The sequence below is a fragment of the Chelonia mydas genome, chromosome 16 (assembly GCF_015237465.2).
Source record: "Chelonia mydas isolate rCheMyd1 chromosome 16, rCheMyd1.pri.v2, whole genome shotgun sequence".
Taxonomy (NCBI): domain Eukaryota; kingdom Metazoa; phylum Chordata; order Testudines; family Cheloniidae; genus Chelonia; species Chelonia mydas.
Window position 1 is genome coordinate 13,601,147 of NC_057857.1, and position 19,317 is coordinate 13,620,463.

At 46.8% G+C, this 19,317-nt stretch overlaps 1 protein-coding gene across 1 annotated transcript in view; it reads left to right on the forward strand.

Annotated features, from left to right (window-relative positions):
* Nucleotides 1-8,230: 8,230 nt before the first annotated feature.
* The window catches only part of PRRX2 (paired related homeobox 2), a 68,895-nt gene continuing 57,808 nt past the window's right edge, over nt 8,231-19,317 (forward strand). The window contains exon 1 of the mRNA XM_037879994.2: nt 8,231-8,489. Coding sequence (XP_037735922.1) covers nt 8,246-8,489 — 244 coding nt within the window. The 5' untranslated portion in view covers nt 8,231-8,245. The remainder of the gene's footprint in view (nt 8,490-19,317) is intronic.

The window sequence follows — 19,317 nt, forward strand, 5'->3', positions numbered from 1 at the left end:
AGTGGAGTTACTCCTGATTTACACCAATCTAAGCAAGAGGAAGATAAGTTCAGACACTTCAGCAACAGGGTTGAGGAAAAGCCGCCCGCTCAAAAACCTAGCATCCCCCTTTGACATCCAGCTATTGAGAGCTCACTATGCCTAAACATGCTTAGTCAGCAGAATCTGGCTGGAAAAGGGGTCAGACATATGAAAATGGGTATTTTTAGTGACGGGAGGGAATTATTATCGCTGCAGTGTCAAGCGTTGCCACTGGCAGGCGCGAATATACCCCTGTTGGTCACCTGTTGACCGGGGAGGAGATTAGATTGTTACTGTTGAACCTCAGACTCCAGCCCTGATGTCCATAAGGGCCCACCACCCAAAAAAGAACTAGAAAAGTTCATGGAGGATAGATCCATCAATGGCTATTAGCCAGGATGAGCAGGGATGGTGTTCCTAGCCTCTGTTTACCAGAAGCTGGGAATGGTGACAGGGGATGTATCACTTGATGATTACCTGTCTGTTCATTCCCTTTGGGGCACCTGGCATTGGCCACTGTCGGAGACAGGATACTGGGCTAGATGGACCTTTGGACTGACCCAGTATGGCCATTTTTATGTTCTTATGTTCCATAGGGTTGAGGACTCCTGGCTTAGAGACATTTTCTTAGGCTCCTGCTCCTGGCCCTTCACCCAAGCCCAAAGCTTGAGGCAACCATCTGGGCTTCCCAGCTTTGCAACCAGGCCCCTGTTGCAGGTACATGATGGCCATAAGGGCTCGGACCAATGGCCTTCCTAGCTAGTGATGGTGCCACCCGGAGCACAGCAGGGACTGGGAGTCAAGCTGGAAGGAGGAACTGTCTTGCAGGTAGAGGGAGAGCACCAAGGGAAGTAATCCGCAGGGGCAGTGGGCGCAGGGGCAGGGACTCCAAAGTAGGAGGCTTTGAAGCTGGCACGCAGGTGAGTGAGACAAGACATCCTGGCCAGCAGTCAAGCACTTGGTTGAAAACCTGGCCCGGCAAACTCCCACTGATGTCTGTGGGGCAGGATTTCACCTTCGGTGTTTACCGTATCTAACATCACAGGGGAGCTGGGGTTTCCTAACACTCTTGGTTTCCTCATCATGCCCTGTGCCATATGCCGTCACATGCACTTGACTATGACGCGTCAGAGCCCTAGGGCAGCACACTGGGAAAGGGGCTCATTGCTGACAGGCGTTAGGAACACACACACACAGACACATATGGGCAGAGACATGGCTACATCAGTCCACACTGGAGTCCCGGGGCAATGTCTAAACCACCGGGGGGCAAAGCTCAGCAGGTCTGTGTAGTTGCTAGGACCTCTGATTAGCAGCCTTTGAGCAAACCCCACAACTCCTGCTTAATTCTGTCTCCTCCCACTCCAGTCCCTGCCGCCCTCCTAAGCCCCTGCAGCCTGGTGCTCACTCCCTCTAAAAAATAAATAAAGAAAAGCTCTTAAGCAGCCAGCAGCGCATCTTTGCCCTCGAGCTTCTGTGCCGGCTTGAATCTGGCCATTCGTTTATGTCACTCCTGGGAGCTCCACGGATTTGGTGCTCAGTTTATGTGTTTAAACCTGCAAACCACATATCATAGAATCACAGAAGATCAGGGTTGGAAGAGACCTCAGGAGGTCATCTAGTCCAACCTCCTGCTCAAAGCAGAACCAACGCCAACATATACGGCCTTGTGATCGCATTCGTATCCGGCTAGTTGCCCAGTGAAAAAACTCCTTCCCTGCTGGATCCGTCGGGGTGCGGAGGATGTCAGGCGAAAGCTTGGGATCTGTAGACGGCCAATCTGGCAGGTCTCCTGGATTTCCTACCAGGCCGGCTGCTTGTTTACTTCGCACAGTTCACCCGAACACCACTCTCCTCCGCACAGCCAGAGAGGGGGCAGAGAGGGTGGTTAGCAATTGCAGGTTTCTGTCAGCTTCCCTCCAGTCCATTTCCTTCTGATTTCCTCACAGCTCCCATGAGCTGAGAACAGCGCTGCAGAGGAGGTGGAAACACCACCGAAACCCAAACAATACCACCGACGCCCGAAGGCTCTGTAACGTTCTGGGCCCTGCGCTGCAGCGAACCTGCAACGCACAGGGATATACCCCACCAGCAGCCCCTCTGCTGTGATATCAGGTGCCTTCTACACTCAGCTAGACCATCTGTAGCTCTTCCATGTGGTGAAGATGACAATTCTGGCAGGTGCTCAGGTATCGCGGGTAGGAGTCCAAAAGCTTAGACAGATATTCTAGAGCCTGAAGACTTTAATCCTTACTCAGGCAAATAATCCTTGTCTGAAGCCAATGGGAGCTGTGTCTGAATAAAAACCAAGGGCAAGGTAAGACTTTGGCTCTAATCCAGCAAAGCATTTAAACACATGAGGTCCCTTGGCTGCAACCGGACCACTCCTGTGCTTAAAGTTAAGCACGTGTCTAAGTGTTTTGCTGGATCAGGTCCTTAACGACACACACGTGGAGAATAGCAATATTCTGCTTTTGTTACAAGAGGTGAAACTAGATAAAATTCTCGCTGAGATTCCCTCTCCGGAGTTACTGTTTCGGTGCCTGATGTTTTGAAAGCAGTTGCGAGTCGGGAGACACACGTGTTGTAAATGGCTTCCTATCTTGTAGGGTAAATAAGGAAAATTTATTGGTTTGACCTTTCGGATCATCTCCTCTATGAGCATAAAGGGGGAGAGAGCCCAGCAAATGAAACAGAAAGGTCAAAAGTGTACATGGCTAGGAATTATCACAGCGTAAAGATTGACTGCAAAGACAGGTTTTGCTGCTCAGGGAAAAGAGGAGCCAGGGTTTGCATGAGAGCTGTTAGAGAGTGCAGGAAGGTTTCAAGGAAGATGCAGATGCAAAAGGTGGAGAAACTCTAATGGGGTAGTCCAGTACTGATGCAACAGTAAACACTACACGAGTAAAAAACTGCCACTTCCACTGAAAACCCCTGTGAACCCAGGTAATTGCATTCGGCCTATACACTGTAGACTTCCTCTGCAGTTTCAGACAGAAAATATGGGCCACATCTCAGCTGGTGTTAGTTCTAGCGAGATGCTTATGCCATTCTCATCACTGTAGTATGCGAGTGTGTTAGAGAAGCACCAGCCCCATAAGTACAAGCTACTTTCCAGACCTAAAGTGTTGTGTAGTGTTGCTGTTGAAGAGCTGCAGCGTTCCACCCCAGAGGCAGCTGCATTTCAGGGATGAGGAAGAGGATTGTGTTTGTAAAACATACGAGGATCCTTTGTGTTGGAAGGCGTTACATAAATGTAAGAGATAATCTGAAAGAAAACCCGAGGACACTCAATGAGATTACGGGGAAAAAAAAAAAGTGTTTAGGAAAAAAACCCGAAGGAAATAGGACATGGCAATAAAAAGTCCATCCATCAAACTGCAGACTTCGCAAACATTGACCAAACAAGGGGGTAGATCCATAGCAGGGGTAAACTGGCATTGCTCCATTGACTTCAATGGAACTGTGCCACATTTACACCACAACTCATTGAATCACATGCTTTAAGCTATTCAGCAAAACACACATGCTTAACTTTAAGCATGCGCTAAAGTCCCATTGAGCACGTGCTTAAATGTGTTGCTGAACAAGGATGAGGGATGGATTGCTGAATTGGGGCCCCGCTGAGATCTGGGTTCGGTAATTTAAAACAAATGAAAATTTAAAAAAAACATTAGGATCCCATCCGGAGGAGCCAGCACAGCGAGGAGATAGGTGTTTTTAAATAAATGTCTCTAACTCTAGATGCATCGTATGGCTGGAGGGGAGGGGGGGGGAATGATGCTTTTAAAAAAAAATCACTCCAGCTGAAAAGGAAATTGCATTAATACAGATTGTTTTATTTAAAAAAAGCAAACCCTGACCTCTACTTCAAAAAAGTCATTAGACATTCCCCTTCTGAAAGGCCGACAGGGGATATTATTGAAAGGCCAGTTAATTTCTCAATGACTTACTGTTCTTGCTCTGCTCCTGGAAATGTGTAAAGAGTTGGAGGGTAATTTAAGGCACCCCGCAGAAAGGTGTGTAAATCTTTGCATGTCTAAAGAAACTTTACCAGACCGCTAGGATTGGGAAGAAGAAAACTCTCTGCCTTTTTTTCTTTCCTTTGGAACTCTGATCCCCTTTGATCGTAAAAAAGGCCATATTTCACCCAAAAAAATATCAGCAATCACAGGGGCTGAGGAAGTGCGAGCCCAAGGGGGTTTCCCTGCCGATTAGTCCCTCCATTGAATTATTTAACACCCTGAACTGAGCAAAACTCTCCTCTGAAAGAAACAGGCTGGCCTGGGTTCAAGAATAGGGTCTAAATAATAACAATGATGCTGATGATAATTATAATCCCGATTAAATAGGGTAGGAGCGAGACAAGGCTAAACCGTTCAGCTTCCCCCTCCCCCATGGCCTGAAAATGAATAGCCCTTGCAGATCTCCAGCGCTCCGCAACATAATCACAGCAAGATGTTACCCAGCTAAAAGAAGGCCTCTGGGTCTGAGCAATTAGAAGGCTTGTGGGAAGGTCAGGGGCCAGTCCCTAGCCTTCAGGACCTATCCTCTAGCCGCAAACCCTCAATCCCTAACCAGCAGATACCAGCCCTTGGCTGCCAGCACTTGAACCCTAGTTGCCAGTATTAAGCTACTAGCTTTCCGCCAGTCCCACTGTGTTGCCTCTGATGCCCTAAAATAGTTTGTTGTGAGAGGTGCCCAGCAGCGCAGGCCACTGTCCAGCTGTGGGAGGTAGATCTCCATCCACCAAGCAGAAAGGGGCAGCCTGGTTAATCCTTCAGTGTTCACAACTTGGTCTGACACTTATAGAACTTCATTGTAAATTACAGTAACTGCAAGGCATAACTGAGTCATATCGGTCTCACGGCGTTTATGACCTCCCTGGTGTATAATAATGGATGCAGAGAGCAGATTCTTGGGCAAACCCAATCTTCTTTTAAAGACACATTTCTAGCCACAGCTGCCAAAATATCTGCCAGGCAGTTGCTTGATCTACTGTCATGAGAAAAATCGAGTCTGATGTGCTTCAGGATTAATCCCAGTAATCTCTGTCTTGATCGTCCCCTGGGAAGAGTTCACCCAAGTTAGGAATTGACAAGAGGGAACAAACACAGCTGGGCAAACCTCTGGTAGCAAAACCTGAAACCAAGCAAAACTTGGTTCACGTTTGCCAAATGGCAGCATGGCTTAGTGAACTGCGTTTGGAGCCGGGAGCCAGGTGTTCGAGGGCTCCTACCCTGACTATGCCAATGACTCTCAGGGTAACTTTTGGCAACCCTTGGGACTCAACACTTCATGCACTAAGGACAATGACTAGAGCAGCAGGCCTTTTACTCTGAGCCTCAGTTCCCCCATCTTTAAAATGGGGGTGATAATCCTCACCTACCTCCCAAGAGGGTTGGTTTTGTGTGCAGAGCTGCTTGAAATTTGAACAACATTTTGAAAATTCAATCAATAAAATCTAGGCAGGGGAACATTTTGATGAAACTCCCCCCACCCCCCTCCATTTTTAGCCAGCTATAGAGCTGGTCAAAATAGAATGAATCTCAAACTTCCATAACTAAAAATAAAAACAGAAACATTTGAAAAAAAGGCACCATGTTTGTTTTCTTATCTGACCTGCTCTGTTGGGAAGTATTAATTCTTACTAAAGTACTTCAGAAATGGAAACTGCTGCATAAATGGTAAGTATTACTGGAAAGTTTGCTGATGAGCCACTCTGCGCCCAGTTTCAGGCCTTCTTTATGGTTCCTGGTGGAAACCAGGCCAAATGTGATGGTTTCACACTGAGATTTTGGATTACGGTAATTCAGACCTGAAATGGAAGGGATGCAATCCATTCCATCTGGAAGCCACCCACCACTGTTTCTCTGGTGCTACCAGGAACACAATCCTTCCCCACACAACACACACCAGCACGAGGCGAAGGACAGAAATGGGGCCAAACCAAAAGCTCAGCTCCAATATCTGCAAACCTTGAGGAAGTTTGAATCCAAATCTGACCCAGGTGACTTTTCATAAGGACAGCATTCCTGGCTCCAGCTGCTGACTCCTCTAGGAAAACTGAAAAATGTTGAAATCCGGACAGTCATTCTGTTTATACCAAGGATGGGCCAGCATTGTCCAAATTTAGATTTGATTTAGGCTCTGATTCATGGACGAGGTCAAGTCAGCATAAGGCTTTCAAGTTCGGATTTGGTGGTGATGCTATCTCACCAGCTGTTCTCATGAGATTTCACCAGCATCAGAACGACAAAAAAGGCCCCTCCTGGGTTTGGATAAAAAATGTAACCAAAGGGCTCAGACCAAGAGATTAGATTCCAGACCATCTAAGAATCAAAGGAGGTCTGATTCTAGGGCTTAGCCTAGGCCTGTTTCTGGTTTCTGCATTCTGTCTTGTTCTCTATTTGTTCTTTAGTGCTCTACAGACATTTATATGACAACAAAATCTTTACTCCTTCAAACTCCAACGACTCCTGTTCATTACCCATCCGAGGACATAATTTACTCTTTGTGACATGAGCACCGTGGAGATGAGGATTAGGTCACAGAAAATATTAAATGAGCTAAATTGTTTGAGCGAATCAGATTAAACAAGACCAGGAGAACACACTCAACTCTCATCCATAGACATGGACCCTGCACCTCAGTTGAGGAGCTGATTGGTGACAGAGCATGATGGGAAACCTGTCATGCTTCTTCCCATGATTTAACTTTCCTTTGGTCAGAGACTCTTGGGTTGACAGCCCATCTCCAAATTCATGCAACGTCATATTTTGAAAAAGGAAAACAGTTTGGATTGGCTTCTGTATCAGCCCAAATCGCCTCACTCCAATTCAGTGGGATCTGTGCTCTGATTTCAGGTACACCTATCTAAATCTGGAGTCTCGGCTGACTTCAGTGACGTTACTCCCAGTTTACACCAGGGCTAAGAAGATCAGAATTGGCAACATTTAATTCTAATGAACAAAGCTGGAGTCCTGTTTTGGAAGTTTAAAAAACAGCCTCTGAACCCAGCCACCCTTGCTCTTGTTTTAAAATAGGCAGGTCTGTTGCCGAAAAACAGAACGCACAAGTAAAACTTGCTACAAATTTTAACTTGGTTCAGTCAGTGAGCTCCATAGAAGATGTTTTAGGACACGTTAGAGTTCAGGAGTAGATTTTTATGAGCTAGGAGTTTGAATCGCCAATACAGATCCCATACCTGTACACACACAAAATCACACACATGTGCCTTCAAAAACAAGTGCACACACTGCACTGAGGAAGAATCGTGATAAGCACAGATACATCAAAAGGAAGAAAATCTCTTCTCTTATTGTCCTGACTGCAGCCCCTCACCAGACACTAATAACAAGCCCCTGCCTCACTTTTCAAAGCTTGCTCTTTTTAAAAATATTTTTAAAGAGGAAAAACTCATTTTTCCTCTCTCAGTGGCTGCTTTTCATTAGGGAGGCTCCATAGCAATCCCTAGGGAAGCAGCCTACGAGTTTTTAACTGTGGTGCAGGGCATAATTATCTCGTTAAGGCAGGAGAGCTGGGTTTTTCCCAAGAGAAGTGACCTTGATCTGAGGCTGAGGGAGGCAGTGGGGGGCTACCCAGAGATTTTGACCGGGGGTGTGTGTGTGTTGTATATATGAAAGGGGGGGGGTTACATTTATGTGCGTGTGAGCTTGATTTTATGAGGTCCCTTCTGCGAAACCATGGGTCAGATCTTTCTCCAGTGGAATTTGTACATGTGAAAAAGCCCTTCCCTATAGAAGCTCTGCTGAGCACATTCACTTTACACTTGTTGATAGAAGCACTTAACTTTCTCAGGCACAGGCGGGGGAACAAACATGCGCGAGGGGTAAGAGAGAAAGCGAAGTGGTTTCTCTCTCTTGCTCTTTTTAGAAAATCTCTGCCGCAGAAAAGAGGGGGCAGAAAAGTCGGGGGAGGGCCGTGGGGGCTGTTCGCGTCAGTTCCAAAGAAGGGGCGTTGTGTGTGGACACGTTTGTCTGAACCACTCCAGAGCGAAGGGGAGAGGAAAGTTTGGGGTTTTTTGTTGGGGTTTTGTTTTTTTTCCCTTCCCCTCCCCAGACGTCAGCACACGGCGGAACAGCGCTCGGGACGGGAGAGGGAGACCGAGGGGCTGGCTGGCTGGGGCAGGGGGGCTGCCTGGCCGCTCGGGGCACGGGGGCGTGGGGCGGGCTGGGGGGCACGGGGGGCGCCGGAGCGAGCCATGGACAGCGCGGCAGCCTTCGGCATGGACAAGCAGTTCGGCCCCAGCCCCGGCCGGATCCTGGAGCCGCCTGACAACCCGCAGGGCAGGAAAAACTTCAGTGTCAGCCACCTCCTGGACCTGGAGGAAGTGGCGGCCGGCATGAACGGGGGCAAGGAGCCCGGCCCGGAGGCGAGGGACGGCGCCAAGGGGCTGCAGGAGCCGTCCGGCGGCAGCAGCGGGAGCGAGGCGGCCCCCCAGGACAGTGAGTACCTCCGGCCGGGGGGGCGGGGGGGTCACTGCTGGGGCAGGGGGAGAGGCGCCCCCAGAACCGGCCCGGGAGGGGGTGGGGGGTGGGGGGCAGAATCTGAGCATCCCTGAGAGGCACAAGGCGAGCAGCGGCTGGGGAGGGACACAGCTGAGCATGGGTGAGAAGGGAGGGGGGCAGAGCTTAAGGAGGGCCAGGGGGACCCCTGGGGGCCTGGCCGCCCCTAGCCCCGGCGCCCCTGGGGGCCTGGCCGCCCCTAGCCCTGGCACCGCTGCGCTTGCCACATCAGTTATGAATGTCAAAATATTGCTTGAGCCTGGGCACCCCTTTCACTACAAATTAAGCACGGGGTGGGGGGCACACATCCAGGGTATCAACAGTGCTTCCGAGCACCTGATTTCATAGGGGCAGACCCTGAGCGTCAGCTGGGATGGGGGACAAAGGCCCCCAGCCCCGGTTTTAACTTATTTCTCCTGCTAATTTTGAAACTCACCTGAATGGACTCAGCCAAGACATTTGTGCTGCGGGTGGGGATAAGAATGGGACCCCCCCACACACACACACATCCCCAAATGGGCGGCTAGCATCTCTATACTGACTGCGGATGGGACAGGGCCACTGGTTGCCCATTACAAACTGTGACAGAAAGAGTCGTCAGTGGGCCACCGGCACCAAATAAAGGCCAGATCAAGTGGGCATAGACATGCGAGATTGGGCTGGTGGCTGGTTGGAGACCCAGGTCTGAGGGCTGGGAGAAGAGGATGGGAGACAGAAAAGTGCCTGGGAGTGAGTGAGGGGGAGAGGGAGAGCATCGCCAGTGTTCAAGGAGAGCTGTATTGATGCCCTGGGTTCGGGCAGCGTGATTTGCTGGTTCTCTTTGGGAGTTCCATTAACAGGCCTGTGGACAGACCTTGTGTTCTGAATACTGTGACTTTAAATGCACGAACGCAGCAAAGGGATTATCCGATTGAAATAAAATCATTCCACTCAGCCAGGAAATGCTACAGGCCAAATACTCCCCTGACCAAGATGTTCAAAAGTAACTAGGAGTTCTGGGTGTCTTAATTTTGGGGTCCCTAACTCAAGGCATCTGAACGGTGCCCAATTTTCAGAGAGCGAAGGCTCAGTGTTTCTGACAATCAGGCTGCTTTTAGGTGTCTTGAGCTGGATATCCAAAAATCACTAGTCATTCTTGAAAATCTGGACCATTATTTTATTTTCCAGAACAGATAATACTGAACAATTCTGTCTCAAGCGAGTGCCCATCTTTATTTTAAAAAATAAAATAAAACAAGCACATATTTGATTTTTAAAGGGTTAGATTTTGCCCCTCTTCACTCAGACTAAGCAGTCCCTTGCTCCACAAGTCATAGCAATGAGACCTGTTGGACCACTCACACAGCAAGGTACTGCTCAGTGTAAGTCAGAGGGGCAGAATCCGGCCTCTGGTTTAAAATTAACTGAGCGCTGTGTGAGGTTTGCAAGGAAGCTTCTAAAATCACCAAGGTAAAATATTATATTGATATTTTGCTGGGTCTGCTGCAATAATATCCCAGGTCTGAACCAAACAAAGCAAACTTCAAAGTGCCAGAAGTATTTTTTAATGCCATAAACACTCAAGTTTGGTTCCTAGCTGTCCAATAACTTGGGTAACCAAAAAAGATCAATTATTTGATCTCTCTTTGGAAAATTCACAATAGGTCTCTACCCATCCTAAATTTATGGATCAAAAATTACTCCCCGTTCCCCCCTTTTTTTTAAGTAAGGAAAATAATTTGGTTTAGGTTTTTAATCTGAGCTTCAATAGCCACTTTTTCCCCTCAGCCGAAGGCAAACCGGGACGTAGGCATCCCAGCTCCTTCTAAACTCATAAAGAAAATGAAAAGAAACCCCTTGAAGAAGTGGAGCAGAGCACTTGTAAACACCCGTAAGGAGCACACTCCAAAGAGCCGAGGCACTAAAACTGAGGCAGAACGAGCATTTTTCTTGTTTTCAGTCTGGTAGCGACGTCTTGTCGAGTGACTAGCATCTATCTGAATGCAACACTGAAGCTGCTTAATCCCATTCCTTATCATTAGAGTCTCCATGTACGGTCTCTTTTTCACATCATCATTCTTGCCAGGAAGTTGGGCTAGCTATTGCATCTATAAAATGACTAATACGTTCGCCAGTCAATGCAAAAACACGGCTGCCTCCTCGCTTCACCAGTCTGGAAAGATTCTTGGGGGGTTTGCAGGATATTGGTTTTTTGCCCCCAAGAAAAAAATATTAGTAATTTTTTTTTAAAGTTCTTCTTACTGATTTCTAGCAAATATTGAGAGAGAAGCTGAAAAGCAAATCGGCTACAGTTCTGCACTGACCTCTCTGAAAAAGGAAAGACGAAAACGTCAGGTTTCTCTCTGTCTCTCTTTTATTTTTGTGGCTGGTCTTATCTGTTATTGTTACTGAATCAGAGAGGAGGAAAGACACTCTCCTTCAAAGGAGCATATACACACAAACACACCATCTGCAACAGAAAACCTCCAGCACTTAAATTCACAAATCACGGAGAGTGGACACATAACTTTTGAATATAGACTCTGATACGTCTTAATTTTGTATTGTGTTTAAGATACCAGCATAATAGGTGCCTTCAAAGTATGATAGATAGATAGATAGATAGATAGATAGATGCCAAAGGAAAGCAAATACAATGGAGAGAAAGAAAAGAAAATGATTACAGGAAAGCAAACCAAGGAACTTTACTTTGGAACACACATTACAGAACTTTTTCAAAGCACATTTTCTCTGATGAGTAGAGATTAAAATACTATGGGAAGCTTCTTACACAAAAAAACGTCATCTGCTTTCCAGCAAAATAAAGTAGCAATTGCAAAGTTTCTAAGCGATGAAGTATACACAATGCAATTCTGTTTATAGGTTTCAGAGTAGCAGCCGTGTTAGTCTGTATTCGCAAAAAGAAAAGGAGGACTTGTGGCACCTTAGAGACTAACCAATTTATTTGAGCATTAGAGACTAACCAATTTATTTGAGCAATGCTCAAATAAATTGGTTAGTCTCTAAGGTGCCACAAGTCCTCCGTTTCATTCTGGTTATAGTGAACCTCTGCAGAATGAGGGGGGCAAATACTATCAAATCACTTCCTACAAGATTACTTTGCAGGAAAAAAATATCGATCAAATAATAATCCCGTTTTTCCCACCAAATGACACTGGGTTTCGTCGATAAAATATTTGATACACGAGAAAAAAAATGGATACAGGGAAAATTTTAAAAGAGGAAAATTGCTAAATCTCAACAAGTGGAACCCATCCATGTGGTGTTTATATCCAAAATGGGTAGAACATTACAGTCCTCTACACTAGTATTCCCCCACTCTAAACAATGCCCAAGAGACATGGGTTGAGAATTAGGGCTAAATCCTGAAAAACCCTTTTGGAAACAGTCCTTATGGGAGTGGACAACACTGGAACTACTCATGTGAGTAAGGGCTTGCTGCAGTGATCCCTTCGTTATCATAATCTTAAATGCTACCCATGTGATGATAACATATAGTGCCCTCAATGGATTGCAGAGCAACAGGAAAAGGGATGCTGGGGAAAATATGTACACAGACAAACTTTGCCACCGATTCAAAGGTGACTCATGTGAGTTGAGCAGTTTTAGCTCCCTATAAAAGTGAGTTTCTGAGGATCCGGCTGGCCTGCATATGTTCGATACGTTGCTGTATTTGCCTGGAAGGCTGGAAAATGCCAGTTTTGTAAGGCTTAATAGCTGTCTAGCCCCACCAATCAGGCAGGCTAGTTTAAATGACACTAGCCATTTCTACCGATGAGACAGATGGCAACATTTTCAAAAGCACCTAAATGACTTAGGAGCCTTCAGTCCCACTGATTTTTCACTGAGACTCAGGCATCACCGTGACTTTTAAAGGCTCCTAAATCACTTAGGCAAATGGGGGGGGTGTACTCAGAAAAACTAAGATTCCTCGTTCCACCGCTCAAGACTGGGAGAACTCGGGCAGTGTTATCAGTTTATCAGCTAACGATGTTATCTGAAAAAAGAAAAGGAGTACTTGTGGCACCTTAGAGACTAACCAATTTATTTGAGCATGAGCTTTCGTGAGCTACAGCTCACTTCATCAGATGCATCCGATGAAGTGAGCTGTAGCTCAGGAAAGCTTATGCTCAAATAAATTGGTTAGTCTCTAAGGTGCCACTAGTCCTCCTTTTCTTTTTGCGAATACAGACTAACACGGCTGCTACTCTGAAACCTGATGTTATCTGAAGCTCATTCATTAAACCTTTCCACCATGGCACACTGAGCTCAGCTGCAGGGAGCCTGATTCGAGCAGAGAGCACAGGGTTTCGTTTTTAAAACTATTATTCCTTCCTCTTACTTTTTTTTTGGGGGGGGGGGCGGGAGGGGATCAGCTTTTTTGATTTATAAACATGTTCACAGCAACTCTGTTGCTGTCAGCACATTGCTCTGGAGGGTCCTCTAGGAAGAACGGCATCGGCAAGCATCAGGTCTCAAGGCTGATGTAACTGATTGCTAGAGAAAACCAAGGGCCCTTCAAAGCCTTTTCGAAGTCGCTGCACGTAGGGAAGGGAATTACTGGAAAGTGTTGGTCCCAGACCAGCACCAGGGGAGCTGCACGTTAAAACTGTCACTGTAGTGAGCCACCCCATGCAGCAGATGGAGAGACCCCAGAGCACCTCCACCTAACTCTAGCCTGCACGTCTGTCCATCAGAGGCCTGCTGGTTTAACCAGTGTCCCCGCTGTGGTCAGGTCAGCGGCAGGCTGCAATACAAAGTCACTCCCAGGCATGGCTCTTAACTGGGACTGATTGCAAAGTTGCTGATTTTATTTCTGACCGCGTCCGTTTCCTCGTGGTCCTGCCCTGAAAGCAGGAATGGCTGCTTTACGAAAACAAGGGCCCAATCCTGCAGCCCTTACTTGGGCGAGAGAGGACCTGACGCATGCAAGTTGTCCCACTGAAGTCCCAGGGACAGCTCTACTCGCTCGTGTGCGAAAGGGCTGCAGGATTACCCCTTTCGATAGGAGGACAAGTTTTCTGTATGTTAAAGAAATGAATACCTCCTCACTTCCAGAGGCCTCCTTTGCTGGTTTTCGTCCTGCCATGGAGTTCATTCTGGGTCTGTGTTGCACATGGGAAGCCTGGGAAAGCCGAGAGCAATAGCCTTGTCGATGGCCGCCGCAGTCAGGCCCCTGTGGTCTGATTCCTAGCCGACTTCTTTCTAATATTCGCTGGGTCCACAGCCTTTTAAGCAGGGAGCCCGCTCCTAAAGCCCCCAGACACCTTTGTGAAGCTAATAGATCCACAGCTTCCCAGGCCAGAAGGAACCCTGGTGGATATCTAGCCTGACCTGCCGTAACACGCAGGCCGGACAACTTCCCCAAAATAATTCCTAGAGCAGATCCTTTAGAAACACGTCCAGCCCTTTGTGATGCTCTGGGGCTGTACAGGAGAAAGAGAGAAAAATGTGCCTCCATAGCGCCAATAAATATAAAATAATAGCAACAAATAAAAAATTAGCAGAGGAGTGGTTAGAAGGAACTGAGCTGAAGTCCTGCACTTAACAATCTTTCTGTCACTTTCATGAAACTGCAGATTCATATGTCCTCAGCTAGCATAACTCGAAGCAGCTCCATTGAGCTATGCTGAGTTACACCAGTTTGTTGTTTGGCCCAGATTGCTCCTTTATTGCCAAGGAACCATTTCCTAAGTGCTTACTCCAGTTTTGCTCACTCCTTACTTAGGTAAACTGAAGTTTTATGGGAGCAGGAGCTTGCCGGAGTGAGAACAGAGGCAAGACCTTAGGAGATGACCCTTAAAAAAAAAAAAAGATTTACAAAGAGAAGACAACATTGCAAAGAGGCTGCCACAAAAAAAGCCGTGCTTTGGTCCCCCTAAGTCAGACTTTGAGGTATGAATTAGGAGTATTAAAATAAATCAAGCACATGCAGAAATTAGGCGTTTGGGCCACATCCTTAGACGGGGTAATTTGGCCTCAGTGGAGCTATGCAGCTGGACACCAGCGAAGGGTTTGGATGCTTCATTTTTAATCCACGGTAAATTACAGCAAAGAAATAAAATCAGTGCTGAAATTTTCTCCCCACTGGATAGAGAAGGAGCTACTAACAGACAGCCACTGCAACTGAAATAAACCTACATAGCAAAGGGACTGGTTAAACTTCCCTGCCATGTGGAATTATTTTATCCTTTCCAATTTTTTCGCTCTGCACGTTCAAAAAAAATAATCTAAATCCCAAGTTTTTGTTTCTTAACGAGAATAGGACAAATTTTTTAAAAAAGCAAATAAATTTCCCCCTTGAATGTAAAACATGTAATTCTTCTCCTGATATGATTACAAGAAATGGACAGGGAGGGTTTGATTTCAGCAGCTATAAATCAGTCGCAGGCTCTCGCAGATCGAGGGCACCACAGAAGGTTTTATTCGGATCCTGTGAGAAGCCAGTGATTAGTTCCCAACCCAACTTCCACCGCACCTCCCTGTTTGCCTGGTGTATAGTGTGTGTGTGTGGTGGGGGAGATAATGGGAAATTGCAAAGAGATATACAGAAATAAATCAGGGTATCTCAGGGGGCTTCACTTGGGGAGACAGCTCGGGGGGATACGGGTAAGAAGGAATAGTTCCCCCCTGAGCTGAGGGGCGTCTGTAATCAATTAGTGCCATGGGGGAGTGAGCTGGATTTCCAAGTTTAATGTTGACCCTTTTTTGTAACTTGCTTGGAAACTTTGCTGCTAGTGAACCCATGTAATGTTACATTTCCTATGTGCTCATATCAGAAAACTAAAGAGGACCAGAGAGACAGAAAAGCCTTTTTAATCAACCAGCCAGTGCAGGACAGAAAGAAAAGTAACTTTTCCAGCTGTCAGACAACTGCCTTTGTTTCTTCTGACCAGGACCTCACCATTCAACCTAAGGGATCCCTAAGCCCTAACGTCTAAGTAAAGCTTATGACAGGAAAAACTCTCTCCACTGATATGTTCAGAAGTTCCCCATTACTGTGCGTGATAGGATGTTCATTCGGTGCAATTCTACGTGCCCAAGACACTTACCAGAGCAGGAATGTAAAGGGTTAATCATGGATTTTACCCCAGCAGTCTGTCCCATCTTATCTACAGGGGAGCCCAGAGCAGCATAACGAACTTGTGGGTAGTAGAAGTGCTTTGCAAAGAGAAAGCTAGAAAAACCAGTACGAGATAGAGCGTACTCCCAACAATCCACTGCACACGAAATGTCCACACAGGAGGAAAGCAGGAGGATTTATCGACCACACAGGGAGGGGAATGAAACTGTTCAACAGGGGAAAAGGGAAGATGAAGAGCGGCCGGCTCCTTTGAAGATCTCAGGCACGCTCTCTTAATCTTGGAAAGTCCTGGCTGGGTAACGCAGGCCTGGTTTAGCCGCATCTGGCTTTCTGATGGGCTGGGGCTAAGAGCACTGCAATAGCCGCTATGTAGCACTTATTAATTGGAGGGCTGGTTGCTGTTTTTCATAGATCACAGTTCCCGGAGGTGGGGGAAAATCTGGTGTTCACCAAAGTCCTGCTCTTCTACCCGATTTTACAGGTGGGCTGATAGACCAAGGCGGGCAGTGGCCCAGCTCGGATTCGAACCCAGGATAACCCTGGCTTCCAAGCCTGCTGTTAGCACTAGATCATACATCCCTGGTTCCTTACTTGGGGCCAGAGGCTGCTGTGAAAGCGATGCCACACGCCTTTGGTAGCGGCCTGATGGTGGTTATGGGGCTCAGGTTCTGCAAGCCGCGGCAGCGGTCTGCTTGCCAGAATCTTGTTCTGCAGCCTCGACATGTTGTTACCATTCGTAGGTCACCCAAAGTGGGGTGTTGCGGAGCAGGGATTGAATAAAGGGGAGAGTGAAGAGACCAAAAACTGTTGCCCCCATAAAGTACTGGGGAAAATGAAGCTACAATAGACCCCTCCCATGAGTAACTGGCACTCCGTAGGTCCTTTCAATGGAGATGTGGAAATACAAGGAGTGTAGGATAAATAGAGGGAGCTGTGTAAACACAGGGAGCATAGGAATTGCCGGATCAGATCAGACCAGTGGCCCATCTACTCGGTATCCTGTTCCCCACAGTGGCCAGTACAAGATACTTCAGAGGAAGGGGCAGTAAACCTTGATGAGGGCAGTTCTGGGATAAACTGCCCGTAAGGAAAGTTTCTTCCTAACTCTTATCCCCGTCAGTTACTGATTGGTTCATGCCCTGCCTAGTGTAGCTGGGGCTGTACTCATTATCTATGTAAAAGTCTAATCCTTTTTATAATCTCTCTGCGTTCTCAGTCCCAATGATATCTTGTGGCAATAAGTTCCACAGGCTAACCGGGTGAAATAACATTACTTGGTATCGGTTTTGAATGTGCTGCCTTTCAGTTTCATCGTCTGTCCCTTGCTCGTGTAAATCACAAGCAGGTGAATAGGAGCATCTAATTATCTTCTCTGTACCTGTCATTACGCTGTACACTTCCCTCGGGTCTCCTCTTCTTCATCCCCCCTAAACGGCCTCACTCTTTTCGATCTCTTGTCCTATGGAAACCCCTCCGGGGTGCTGGTCCTTTTCATCACCCTTCTCTTTCCGCTATGTCCTTTTTGAGATGGGGTGGCCAGAACTGAACACAGTGTTCCAGATGAGACTGCGCCATTGATTTATGTAATAGCGTTGGAATATTTTCCGTATTATTTTGTACCCCATTCCCTGTTCCAGCGAACATTTTGTTTGCTTTGTTGATTGCTGTTGTGCCCGGAACAGAGATTTGCACACAATGGCACGCAGGTCTTTTGGCTGAATGGCTCCCGGCTGTAGTCCTGATTTCTATGCACTGTCTAACCGAAGTCACTATGTGAAATCCTGGCCTTATGGAAGTCAGTGGCAAAACTTCTATTGATTTCAGCAGGGCCAGGATTTCACCCAGTATTGACATAAGGGATACAGGATCACAGGGTCCAATTCTGCATTCCTTGTTTGTGCATTGGATTCAATGGGCCCACAATTTTATCACGTATACTACTGCTATTTTAGGGTCCTGACCTTTCACCTGTAGTTAAGGGGTCTGCTGCTATTGATTTCAGCAAGATTAGGATCAGGGCCTTAAAGTTTCTATGTTAACACACAAGTTACTTGTAATGTCGACCTTCCTATTTACTTACATGGCATTTCCACGTTAGCAGTGGGAATGACAGGAAACATCGAAGCGCAAGTAGAATTTCAGCATCTCTTCCAAACCAAAGCAGAACTTCAAAAGGAATATTGCCTTTAAAAAAGAAGGCAGATGGGATGGGAGGGGTTGTAAATGTTTGCTTTCTAATATTTGGTAGATTGTATTTGTAGCATTTGCTAGACTAAAATTGTTTCCCAAATGCCAGACACTAAACCTTCCCAGTTAAGCACAAGTGGCTGGGGGAAGAGACCAGCATCTAGCACAGTGGGGTCCTGGGCCATGCAGGGACTCCTAGGTGCTACCACTGGCCAAATAAATACTAATAGTGCCCTGACATTGCTATGCAAATAGTAATTACAAAATGTAAGGGTCATACCCCACCCTGCCAAATTAACCAAAACCTATTAACATAGGCCCTGATTCAGCAAGGGTCTTAAGCAGCTGCCTAACTTTAAGCATGTGAATAGACTGACTGACTTCAATTAAACTACTCACATGCTTAAACTTAAGCACATACTTAAGTGCCTTGTTGATTCAGGGCTATGAAGAGTAGCAGCTAGCTCCACATCTGGGGCTAATGATGTGTGGGCCACAGACCATATGTAGGGGGAATGCCAATTTCCTCTGTCCGATCATAAACCTCATCCACCAATGTGGGTCTCTGCGTTGGGAGGGAAGTACATGCTGGCTGAGAGCAGCAAAGCAAGGATTCCTCCCTCCCCAGCCCTCCCCTGTGCTGTATTGAATGGCAGCCATGTAGATCTGAGAGATGGCAACATTTGATCCATAGGGACTAAATCTGATCTCTGCAACGCTGGTGTCAATCTGGAGCAACGTCATTGACTTCAGCAGAGTTACTTCAGGTTTACACCTGTTTTCCAAAGAGCAGAATTTGGCCCTTAGTTTCCTGAACTGATATTATTTTCATAAAGGGTGTTTCCTAACTAATTCTCATTGCACGTACTTTAGCACCACATGTCCAAACTGCTAACTGAGGTCTGATCCTGCAAACGCTTACTGCCAGGCATAGTCCTTACTAGCACAAGTAGTCCTCTTGAAGTCAACGAGTCTCCATGCAGGAGTAAGCATCATGCCCCGTAAGTGTCTGCAGGATTGGGCCCTACTGTTTTCTAACGGTTGGACCACAGGTCTGGGATCAGGCCTCCTGGTTTCTATTGCTGGTTCTCCCACTGATTCAGTGTGTGACCTTTGGCAAACAACGTCACCTCTCCCTTCCTCAGTGTCCCTATCTGTAAAATGGGGATAAATTATATTTACACACCTCGGGAAGGTGTTTGAGCTTCTCTGAGGAAAGGCACCATGGAAGTGAAGTGTTTCTGATTCCCACCCGCCACCTGAATATCTAGGTAATTCGGTGATGGGAAAATTGGGAGCTAAAACTTACTAATCAGAAGCTGAATAAAAATGGGGCGGGCTGGAGGGGGGGCGAATTGTCCAACCATGTAAGTGTCAAGTGTTGAGCCAATACTCCGCAGAGCTCCCTTTAAACTGAGGACTGGCTTCCTAAGCCGTGTCTGAACTCAGAATCCAAATACAGACCAGGTGAACCTACTAGCATGTCCTCCCTTTGCA